At 43.9% G+C, this 12,341-nt stretch overlaps 1 protein-coding gene across 1 annotated transcript; it reads right to left on the reverse strand.

The window, feature by feature from the left end:
• Positions 1-8,576: 8,576 nt before the first annotated feature.
• On the reverse strand, positions 8,577-11,886 carry LOC125941580 (uncharacterized). Its single transcript, XM_049659151.1, has 2 exons — positions 11,615-11,886; positions 8,577-9,247 (listed from the first exon to the last, which is right to left on the reverse strand). The coding sequence occupies exons 1-2, from the start codon at positions 11,833-11,835 to the stop codon at positions 8,863-8,865; spliced, it is 606 nt and encodes a 201-aa protein (XP_049515108.1). The 5' UTR covers positions 11,836-11,886; the 3' UTR covers positions 8,577-8,862.
• Positions 11,887-12,341: the final 455 nt, after the last annotated feature.

The raw sequence follows: 12,341 nt of genomic DNA on the forward strand, positions 1-12,341 counted from the left end.
TGTCTTCACGCACACGTACGCTTGCCAGTCACACTCACACACAACTACTATATTTACGCAAACGTGGTGGTCCGACTGGTATCGCTTTGCGAGACCCCAAACAGCCTTGTATAAACAGTTACTAGCAAAATGCTTCGCATAACATTTATTCCCAAAGTGCGTGGAAACAGCATTATTTTTGCTCACTTGCCAAACTCTCCAGTACTTTCTGCACCGCGCCTCTGCTGGGTGCTGCAGTCTTGCCGAACGCTCATACGTAGGACAGGACTGTCATCTTTACAGCTCTTGCAGGTGTACCAATTGCTGGCCTTGTTCTTGTGGTATTACTCAGTGACAAAACAAGCAATAATTAAATAACATCGTCGCAACAAATATACGTCATGAATAGCATAAGTTCTTTAAGAAAGCAAGCCTTTCTACATGTACTTTCCTAGTGTTGGTGCTATACGCAGGTGCTCACCAGATGAGTCAATGATGCCTGTTGATCTTATTGTGTTGTGAACTTGTGTATGTAAGATTTCAAGGCGAAACATTTATTCTACATTTAGGCATGAAATATCAGCAGATACGGATACAAGACGGCACAACGCTGAGAAGTATATTCTTTACGTTCCACTAAAACGATTCAGCCTGCAGTGGATGTCAGCTGGCATCGACGGCGGCACCACTCTCTATCCTAGCTTTCACTTTTCGCAGCAGCGCGGAAAGCATCGTGACTGGTGCGGAACGAGGACATTTGTCACGCGTAAGCGTGTCCCATTTCATAGAGCTCATGATAGCGCATCAGATATGCACGCCCTATCTGCTTGTCGGCCATTCGGTTTACGTGGCGGTCCCAATTAAGTCACGCCGTTACATTTTGAATCATACAGTACGAACTAGTCAAATTTATACCGTTAGTGAGTTACAGAGAAAGTTGAAGGTTTACGCTGTTGTATTTCGAAACAAAATGTCTCCAATCATGAGAACAGCACTATTTGTGTAGCACCTAGATAGGAGAAAACCACCGAGGCAGTAGCATAGCCCTGACACGCCTGCGGCTGTGATATGTCCATTGCCCACCGATGTAGCCCGCTGTGTTTAGCGAGCACGAATGAAATTGGCACAGCCACTAGTGAATCAGTAAGGCCGTTGCATATTTCCTAAATACTTCCTTTCCAGAAAGTCGTTATTTTATCAGTCAATATTGCCGTAAATTATATGAGAAATAACTAATACATGGGCTTATGACATGATGCTTGTTTCTTCTACTTCAAGCCATAAATAAGAAAGCACACTCATCATCCGACTGCAAAGTCGGCAACATAGACAGCCAATCGGAAATCTATTGAGCCTGCTGGTCCACCACTGCAACGGTACGTCCGGAACCATCTGTAGGGCAACGAGCTATCCCACGCAGGGTAAGCTTTCTGCGAAGTATACCTAAAATGTCGGTGATCTTGTTGCTAATTGTGGTGGAGCCGCGGATATGTTGTACTGTACGTGGGCCTAACTTCATTGAACTACATGTGAATTGCAAGTGACTGCGATATACTTTTCTCTTCCCTTTGTTCTTTTGTATGACCTGTCATGCTTTGATGTGAAAATTTAGTGTGTCCTGGTGTTAAACGGGCGCGTTTAAACTTTCTATGAGCAATCGGCTAGCGCATTCAGTAGTTTAAATACGTATATTTTATATTTTATTTTCCTGTCCGTGTGTCTTATCTTTCCTATGCACTCTTTGCCTAAAAGAATAAGAGTATTATTTAGAGGACATACATATTTATTAAAGCAATTGTCAACGTTGTTGATGATGTGTTTCTGCATGCTTGTGGTGAAAGATGGAACGAACACTGACGAACCGAATTGAACGACATGCGCAAAGTTGCAGAAGCGGAAAGAGACGCGCTCATGTTGACTATGTTCTTCTGATTCTGTCTATACGGAGCAAGCGTTTTCCCCCGCTTGTTTTGTTCCAACACTCTCCGTTGACAATGCTCCAGCTTAACGACTGCATGTGGTGTTTTCTTCTTTTTTTTCTCTTCTTTTGAGGGGGGGGGGGGGGTGTTGGCCAGAGCGCTACCCGTTGTTTTTTCTATGAATGCGCATGAATGTACGTTATATAAAAGAAAAGTGATGTTTTGAAATAGACCAAAAATACGTTTAAAATCAGCTTATAGCAGATGCAGATTTTTTTTCATTTTTTGCTTTTAGTTTGTTGCTGGATGTTCGATATTACATTGTCACCATTGTCGCAAAATGAATTTGAAATGCGAAGAACTGTTGATAGCATCGCTAGTTCAACAGAATATTTCTAATGGAACCACTCCGACACAAAATCAACGATGTAGGCAGACGTTTGAAAGGAGTGTTTCTTCCCCTGGGGCGGCGGCGGCGGCAGCAGCAGCAGCAGCAGCAGCAACAGCATATTGCGCTCTCTGCAATTACTTTTGAGATTCATGGTGCGGTGCATGATTTAAAATATCACATGGTGCACATAGAAATATCGAACAATAAAACTAATAAAAGGATGCGCTGTTTCAACCAGCAAACCGGTTTGTAAGTTACTCAAAGGACATCTAGCACCCGAAGTCTAAAGTGTTCAATGTGTTGTGCCTAAAACTTCTATTGCATCGAGATTAAAAACGAAAAAAAAGAATATATCGCTGATTGGTCTTGTTGTAAATGTAAATGTTGATCGCACTTTAGCAGTTGTCAATTGAAGAAGTTTTGGATTTCACAGAAAGCTGCCAAGACGTAAAAATTGTGAAAAAAAGCTGCAGATTTCGCAAATGTCTTTCTCATACGTGCTAGAAGTTCTGCACGTGCTAGAAGTTCTCATACGTGCTAGAAGTTCTGCATTCCTAAGCTTTATCACTGAAATACTAAATATCCGAAAAAGTAACCAAGACACTTGCTGGTGAATCAGAAGCTGTCTTTAATAACTATTTTTATCTACGTATTGCTCCTCTTTTTGGCTATAGTTCGGGTACTCTTATTCAAGACCGGCTACCTCCAGCACTTTCCATGTGTGAGACATCCTATTTGCTTAGAGGTTATTAGTTTAATATCATCTAATTGTCGGTTGAGCCACGCTGGCCGTCAAGACGGCTTTACAAATGAGTCGTCCGCATGTCGAGTAGAAAGCTTCCGGGACAACCTGCAGAACTAGCAACTGGCAATTTAATGTACAAAAGGAATGAACAAATGAATAAATTCAAACGCACGTGCGTCTGTCCAACCATATACACGCTGCGGTAATAGGGAACATCAGCCAGCTTAATTTGCTAGTCATTGCAACTCACACAGGCACAATGCCAGAGCTAAGAAGGAAGAGTTTGAACCTTTCTGTGGGCCATAGTGCGTTGGCATTCGTGGGGTATTTATATGAAGCCAACTTCCGACACCCTTCACTGCAGGCGCTTGCTGACCGATGCGCCAACACGGTTAACCTTAATGGGCCGCTTTGCCTGGCGTTAATGGCACACGGCAATCAGCAAGGCTTAATCCGAATGCGGCACGCCTCCTAGGGCAGCTGTAGATGCAACAAGCGTTGCCCTGCGTCCATTCTCGCTGTGCTGAGTTTGCCGAGGCGAAGATAGCGTGAGCACACTTTTTGCTCGTACCTTTCGGTAGGATGAGCGTAATCAACGGTCTTAACGTTCTCATTCTGAAACAGTGTTCACTGAGCAACAGACCTCACAGCTGGATCATTCACAAACTCCGCAGACTGAAGGGACAACTTAATTAGCTGGGGGTAAACCACATTAGCCTGCTATACTGTATTAGAGTAGCGCTTTGTCAACACAAAGGAACTAAATGCAAAGAGCACTGCATTGTTACCCAGTCTCTGAACTAGATGCATACTCAACTTTGCTGCAAATGATGATATGGTCTCGGTAGTTCTCAATTAGGCACTGCGATTGAGCATTTACTGTCAAGATACAACCAGACAACATAGGGAGTCAAGGAAACACATATAACGTCAAAGCCTCCCCCCCCCCCCCCAAAAAAAAAAAACAATGAACCTACTCACCAAGTAATCGTCTATCTTTACGGTTGCAGAGACACCTTACACTTCACTACCAATTATGAGGTTGATGCCCCCCAGTAGACTCAACTGATCCAGGAAAGCTTAAAATGCGGCAGGCGCACATAGACTGTGGTTGTTCAGCCGGTCGAGGGGAGGCATTGGCATCAGTGCCGTTTTTCTGGGTTCAATGCAGGGCCCGTCCCCAGAATAAGAAGTGCACCCGCAGAATAAGATGACATTTACGTGAATAAATGACCAACAAAGTAATGAAACAATAAAAAAGAGAAAACGTTATTGGACCCACTGACATCATACTTTTAAATTAAGCAAGCTTAAAAAAGAATTGCACCACAATGCACACCTATATCAACGCCACCATCTATCTGGACGCACCAGTGAAATTATAGACAAGTGGTGTAATGTAACCACTTGTAATGTAATGGGCCATCACTCCTACTCCACGCTTTATTCACAAAGATCCCGTCGTCGAATCTGAAAGTGCAAAGCTATTTCTCGTACATTAGTTTGACGTCGCTTGGTGAAACACATATCATACGGGTACATTTGATTTGGTAGGCTCCAGTGCATGAAATTACATAGATTTATTAGAATGAAAAGCTGTCGAGGCCATTCCATTTAATATGAGACGCCACTCGCATTATAAAAAGAATGGTGTCCTGTCTAAACAAAGCACTGTGCCAAATACACAGAACGTTATGTTTTTCATTACGGAAATCTATATTCCTGTAAAGACGTAAAGTTTGTTTTCAGCGCCATTTTGGTGGTTTTATGAACTCATGAGCAGCACTGCAGTTGATACAGTTGAAACCAGATCTAGATGCGCCGTTTTGGCCTCAGTACTGAAACATTATTTTCTTTGCGAGCAAGTGCGACAAGCAGTACGCCGGAGTGTTGCTAATTTAGGTATCATCCATCCAATATAGTTGACCTAGATTGATAATGATAAGTTGAATCGTTGGTAATGCATCATTAGAAAACTTAGAGCGCAAGAAAGGCACTGGAAAGAAGAAAAGGAACACACACCACATGCGCTCTGCTGTGTGGGGTGTGTTTTGTTTCTTCGTCTAGTGTTTTTCTTGATCCTTGAGTTTTCTAATAAGTTAAATACATTGCAGCCTTAAGGCCTCCCAGAGATTTCCCACTACCCTTTCCTACGTGCGTCTAATCCGCAGCGACAAATTTCCCAATATATATCGTCAACGTAGGAGGAGTAGATTTTAATGAAGAGAAGGGAGGAGAGGTCGGCCTGAAGAGCGTGTCTCTAGCCTGCTCTACGCAACACTTGCACTGTGCTTCCATTGCTTTGCCCTTACAGAGCACCGGCTATGTTTTTAGGGAATTCATGAACAATGAAATCTTTTGGTTATCAGACAGATTATACCGTGCAAACCTGTTTAACATCTTACTTTTTACTGGTCTTCTTGACCTCCAGCACTCTCCTCTCTGGTACCCGATGATAGCTTCATTAGAATATATTAAAAGTGAAGAATTGATGCAACATCACTTCAAGACTTCCCAAATAGAACCTTTTTTTTTCTAAGTACTCCTTTCGACAAGTTGTACGCCAATATTTCTTGTAGCTTCCCGCGAGACTTGTAGGAAACGAATTACGGGCAATAATCACTTGTAATCAATTACATTTTTTCTTGGTAATTTAACAATTCTTCTTTTAATAAAGTTCTTTGTCTGTCTGTTTGTTTACTCGGTAATGCTCCCTGCAATTCCATTACTTTTTTCGGTAATTAATTACATGTAACCAGTCACATTTTTGCTGAAACAAGCTATAACAAGCTACCCCGTTTAGAACACTTAAATTTGCTGGCAATGACTGAGTCCACAGGGATGAAAACAAGTAGTCCATGGGTTACCTATTTTCGACGATCGGCATCCCGCAGCATACCCTTCGATCACATGAACATGACAGGCTTGCAGAATTGCACACTTCTCTTGAGAATCCGACCTCTGGGACGTTCCCTTGCACGTGGACTCTCGTTGAACGTAGCCTCACGGGGCCAGGTAAATATGTGGAATCATGGGGATAATGCCTGTTTTTTTCCTCCCGAGACGGCTGTGTTGGAAGTCGAGACCATTTTAATGGTGTCTACGTGCTTTCTTGTGTTTTGTGGAAGCTCCGAAGCTTCATTTTAGAGCGAAGCGATTCGTTATTTCCCACATTATTTTTTTTCACCTAAATGGGTCATTGAAAATACTTCAGCATATTATGCCTGGGACTCTTTAAGATTATGACTTGCTGCGGGAAAAAAAATTTACTTACTTAAATACCTTTTCCCTCTGTTTTTTTTCTTTCCATTTATATTAACTCCAAATAAAATACACAATTTGCTGCTTCCTTGAGCATCCCATTAAAATAATTCACTTTCAGACTATCACCTGTAAATATATCGCTACCAATTTTCTCATCTGTTAACCCTACTAAAAGTTGATAGAAAGACCAAAATTACGAATCAGCACAGAGCTGCCCTACTCCTAGAAGCAAAATAAATACGCATTGCGAAAGGATTGGATGAAGTACTCCTGACACCAGCATGAACGCATTGTGTTCTGGCTCTAAGTATGGAAAACACGGGAAACTTCCTCGGAAGAAGCGGGTGGCTTCTACGACCACCAGAAACAGCCCTAATCTAAGCATGATCTTCTTTTATTCTGAGAATGTCTTTCTTATCAAACAAATGCAGTGGTAAAGTCTTAAGCTCAGAGTGCGGCAAAAGCATGAACAGGGACGGGTGAATTAGTGGGCTCATCTGTGCGAGCCATTTCGTTCTCGAAACTTTCTGGCTTAAGAGAGTGTCAGATTGTGGCGCCAATGCAGAATAGTGCTTTTTTCACGTGCTCTGCTCGCTTCATTTTCATTCACCCGTCTCGCGCCAGCATTAGCCATCAACTTCGCGACAGCCAAAAGCGAACCCATGAGCAAACCGTTTAGGCTGCCTGCAGGCTCGCTTTGTGTCCCATGAAATGGTATTTTTCATGGTACCATTACAGCATCTCTAGACACTACAAGCACGAGTTGCCTTGGACGAGTTGGCGCTAAAGCTTTCCTATTTACATAATCTCATATACGCCACAAATAACGAGCGTATTCGCGACATGTCCTGTCACTGGCGTGAGCCAGGTATTGTATCAACGCCAACGTGTAACTCTAGCAAGCCTACTTCTCAAGGACTTATGTTCTCGTCTTACTGTTTAGTTGTAGTGTATAAATTATGCCTTCTTCTTCTTTCTGGGGTTTTACGTGGCAATACCAGTTCTGATTGAGGCACGCCGTAGTGTAGGAAATAAATAAGCTCAATGTTATCATTTTGTTCATCATGGACTTCCTTTTTTCCCAGTATTTAGGGCTCCATTGAACCATGTTGAGCGCCACTGTTAGGAAGTGTCTGCAAGAGTCCTTTTAAGTAATGTGCACTGGGAATGGTGAGGTGGGCTGTATTTTGAATAATATCGCCAAGGCTCGTAATGGTGACATGAAGCATCTCTAATTCCACTGCTCACCACTTCAAACCTCCTAGTCCCGTGAATGTCTTTCTTGTGCGGACTGTAAAATTGGGTCATTTATCCATGCCAAATTACACGGGCCTATTGCTTTATTTCCCGTTGCATTTCGTTACTTTATTACCGGGAACGTGTTGTTAGCTTACAGCACTAATTACAGTGGTAGCCGCTAGGGGCAATGTTCCAACCGTGTCTTTCACACCCTTTGAATGAAAAAGGCAGTACACGTTGTCTCGAAATTAAATATCTTGAAACGGAAATCATGAGTTCATGAAGAATACTTTTTCCGGCATTTCAGTTCCCCAAAATATAGAATCGAATGTTCACTATTTCTTTTTAGAATGCTTAGGCCCGAAGGCATTACAAGGTGGTTGAATTTAAGACTACATTATTAGGAAAAATTGCAGTTAAGTGCCAACCGCCTTCTTAAGAATTCTGAATAGCCGCACAGCGACGATCGCCGAACTGCACTAGACCATAGAGGCACATGTCAACTACGTCCCAGCAATGATGGTGGATAGCGTTGCGAAATGCATAATGAATATCCCCTGTTCTGGCGGTCAAAGCACTGAGAGAAAGAACACTGACAGAAAATGTTTATTTTTCTCCGGATACATCTCCTCACTTTCGACAGAGAAAAAAACATTAACATGTACGTTACTGCCACTGCATTGACGTAAATGCAGCCCATTGTTTTATAGAAAGAATATCTTTTTAGTCCGTAAACAACCTTACGCTACAAAAACAATCTGCATTCTCTTAGCAGAAGCCACACGTGCACCATTACAGAAGAGTCGAAGCGTCAACCAAGGCGTTGTCACACTGTATTGTTCTAGATTCAATAAATTGTTCTAGATTACGCGGTATCGGAGTTTGGGAACAATAACAGAATTCATAGGAAAGGCAATCGCAAGCATTGACTTGCTTCCTCCGAGCCAAACATAGCACCAGCATGATTAACTTGAAGCAGCTGTGGGTGCACGATTTGTTCTATTTCAATCGAATAAGTAGACCACGCTGTTAGTTTTGAAATGCTATGGGAGTTGCAGCACAATACATACCATGTTGAATGGCAAAACACGTACAATAATCATCTGCAAACACGATTATGCACCTTCTCTGGCTTTCTGGGTAAGCGCCTCACTCTTTGAGTTCGCTGAAGCTTGTCTGCAAAAGCGTTGCATAGAAACTGCAGAAATAGTAACGCAATGGGATAATACTAACATCTTGAGCTTATCAATAATCAGGAAATCAACAAACATTTGTGCCCCCTACAAGTCAAACCAAATGACGCGCCTATTAGGTACACGCCAAATTCACATGAGAGCAGTCTTGTTGAAGGGGTTCATCGCACTGCCCAGTTCACACCCAAAAGCAATCCCGAAGTCCTCAATATTGCGGAATAGCTCGTCGCATTCGGCGCCGGCGAAAGGCAGCGGGGTGTCGCTTCCACGACACAGAGCATAACACGATGCGATGAAGAACATCGCGGCGCCACCGTAACCCTCGAACCCTTCGAGGTGTTCATCGCCCTCAACCGCACCGGCAGCACGGTAAGCGTCGTATGACACGTCCAAGGCCAGCATGCGGAAAACTTGGAGGACCCTGTCTCGATCACCGACGTCTCGAGGACGGCTGGCTTTGTTGGCACTTTCGATGGCCCGATTGAAGGCATCGACAGCGTCCCGAGATCTGACGTAGCTATGCAGAGGGGTAAAATTAAAATAGTTACTGAGACCAGCAAGCGGTAACTACCAATGCTGAACATGTCATACCAGCAACTGACTCGAATTCTCCCACACAACTATGAGGTTAAAAAGGCACCTATACACATGTTTCAGTTATATTGGTTGCAAAAAAGGCGCATTTCATATGAACACCCAGAACCTTTACCGAATGGATGTTGTCGATGCTTTTATAAAGGTGGCTAAGACAGGTGTACTAACATTTTATTGCTATAATAAAGCGGCAATCCTTGCGACCACGCGGCAAATCATAGCCGAGACGATTAACGAGCTCAGGCGCTATCAGCGCCGAATACACGTTAGCTTCATCTAACGCAATAAACAATGCTGGCTCTCGGCAAGAATTTTCTTTCTTAAATGGATGTTGGCGTGCATTTTATTGTGACAGCTATCTTATGAACACTCCAAGCGCATTTCTGCCGTGGTCGTGGACGTGGTCGTGGGCGTCGCTGTGAGGTTCCATATAAACTCTAAACACGGTAACATCGTCGCCGCGCGCCCTACGCTGTCTGTGCGATTGAAAGCTTGCGAGGGTCAGCCGACGTTTGCGATACAATCACGCGCGCGCGCGCGAGGGAGAGCCGAGGCGGATGCGTGCTTTCCCTGTCGCACGCGAGGCACAGGGGGGGGGGGGGGATAGCGGAGAGACGAGAATGGGGGGTTAATCTGGTGGCGGCCTCGCGGGCGCCTATCTTAAAAGCGATCTGTGATGTGGAGAATGTGCGCGCCAGCGCGGGCCTCACCTTCAAAGCGGTCTGCGATGTGGGCGAAGTGCAACTAATGCCGGTATCTTCGTATGCGCTGTGTTTTTGACGTTTAGTTCGCGTTGAAGCGAGAGATGCCACTGGAGGTCAATTCGCTCGCTGCTGTCGCCGCGCCTCCTCACGCCAGCGTTCTGACAGCGAGTTTCCGCGGTCATCGAGAGAGGTGTGTTCATATTTACCTGTGCACGCGTTAGACCATGCTTGTTGATTTAGTTAAGTTAATGTTACCAAGCTTATACGGCCAATAATATTACTATACTTAGTTCGTATAGTTGTCTACTAAGCGGAAATATTTAATGATCCTCCTTACCTCTGCGAATAAACGTCAACTTCCTACGCTTACTATATATTGTGCAAGAAGATATGGTATTCGTAGCATCCCAAGTGAGCTTGAGCTTGACAAACTAATTAAAAGAATTCTTCATGATCTCTGAATCTGAGGTGGTTAGTGGACCATCTTGAATTTTGAACAGCGCCACCCAGAATAAGGACCAAGGAAGGCAATAAAGCTGTGTGCTCCGGCCTTGTACGTACCTAAACTCTGGCGTCTTACGCAAAAAAAATCACGATATGATTATGAGACATGCCGTAGTGGGGTACTCTGGAATAATTTTGATCACCTCGGATTTGGACCACCCTTTATCCATGGGGGAGCGCGACTAGGGCAGTAAAACCAGGATATATACTGCCTGAATTGGGGCGTGTAGTGGCCTTATTTAGGTAGCGTCATTGGTGCTGCTTTGCTCCCATGATATGGATAAACTACTAGTGCTTACAGAGTCCCCTTATTGAAGCGCATATTAGAAATCAGTGACTGTTACGGGAAAACCCGTTTGAGGCAAACTGAAGGAACCTGACCCGCGGCCAAAACGCAATGCCAGCGACAAAGGATCTGGCCAGTATGTTATCACAGTGGTGGGCTGTCAGTTCTACACAGATTAAGTGCAAAAATTGATGATAACAAAGGCAGATAGATCGGCTTGAGGTTTAGCCAGCTACTCTGTCCTTTGCTAAGCAAAATTTTCTTGACAAATCAACGAGCACAATTGCGTTTATTACATTCCTAATATTGTTACACTATGGTTCCCATAAAGGTGGCAAATTCTTGCTAACAATATCCACTTGTAGAAAAGCGTCCCACATAAAACCACATAAGATAGTGAACGCCATTTCATCTATTACATTTTTATTTACTTCCTAATGACACATGATGAAATGCGGAACTTCGTTCCATCGAAGTAGACTGTTTTCCGAAACTGGGTTCCACGAGCACGTACCTTCTATGCGGAACATTGTTTCTCAGATGTCTACCTGGAAGCCATGTGTAGTTTGTGTGACTATGTGCCGCATATTATTAATATGTACTTAAAAAAGAAAACTTCCAATGAGTAGAAGGACGTTCCACATTGTTTGTGATTCCAAGTGAAACCTCCTTTCATTTAGGTTAAGTGGAGAATATTCGCCAGCTTTGTTGCACCTAATGCTCGACCCTAAGTAAAGCGAAATCACTCTTCCACCATTCGAACACTGGCCGCGTTTTACCAATCGTGCATAGTTACCCGTTGAAGAATAGCAAGCTGAGTGCCCAGGCGACGTGGTTGCCGAGTCCACCATGGTTCATAAACCGTGTGCCACCTTCGCTGATCCACGGGAAGGTGATCGCGTATGGCAGCAGTGCCAGGTCATTGCCCGGCTTAAGAACGAACCACCCAGCGAACTCTATCTGTTCGGATGCCCAGCGGTGCCTCTCGTTGACGTGGCCCAGTGAGGCCAACAGCATGTTGACCACGAAAGAGTGGCCAAGGTCGCGCGTACACGTGGCGCCTGGCACCTGCTGCTGCGCAAACGATGCGCGGCATTAGGCTCCGCCGAGACTTCGTAAAGCATCAGGAGGAGGCGCTAACTAGGAGTGAGCTCCGATGCCACGTTTTCAAACGCATGTGAAAGGCATAAATGCTTTAATGAGACTACCGCTGGACCGATTTCAATTAAATGTGTTGTACTTGGGAAAAGAAGCCCAATTCTCGTCACTGGAGCAAGCGCAATTACGGTGTAGGACTGCAAGTTTTTATGGAAATTGGTGAATATCGGTTAGGTAAAAGAAAAAAGTAGAAGCGCCGAGTTTATAAATCTGTAACTCTGCACGAAAATCTGAAATTGCAGTTTTATAAACTGCATCCGTTAGTACATCTAAAGCAGACAAACTTGATTTATGAATTGGCAGCTTACGTGACCTTGCTACAGTTGTCTTGATCAAGACCTACTCATATATCTGCGGCATATTTC

Source organism: Dermacentor silvarum, chromosome 11 (genome assembly GCF_013339745.2).
Source record: "Dermacentor silvarum isolate Dsil-2018 chromosome 11, BIME_Dsil_1.4, whole genome shotgun sequence".
NCBI lineage: Eukaryota > Metazoa > Arthropoda > Arachnida > Ixodida > Ixodidae > Dermacentor > Dermacentor silvarum.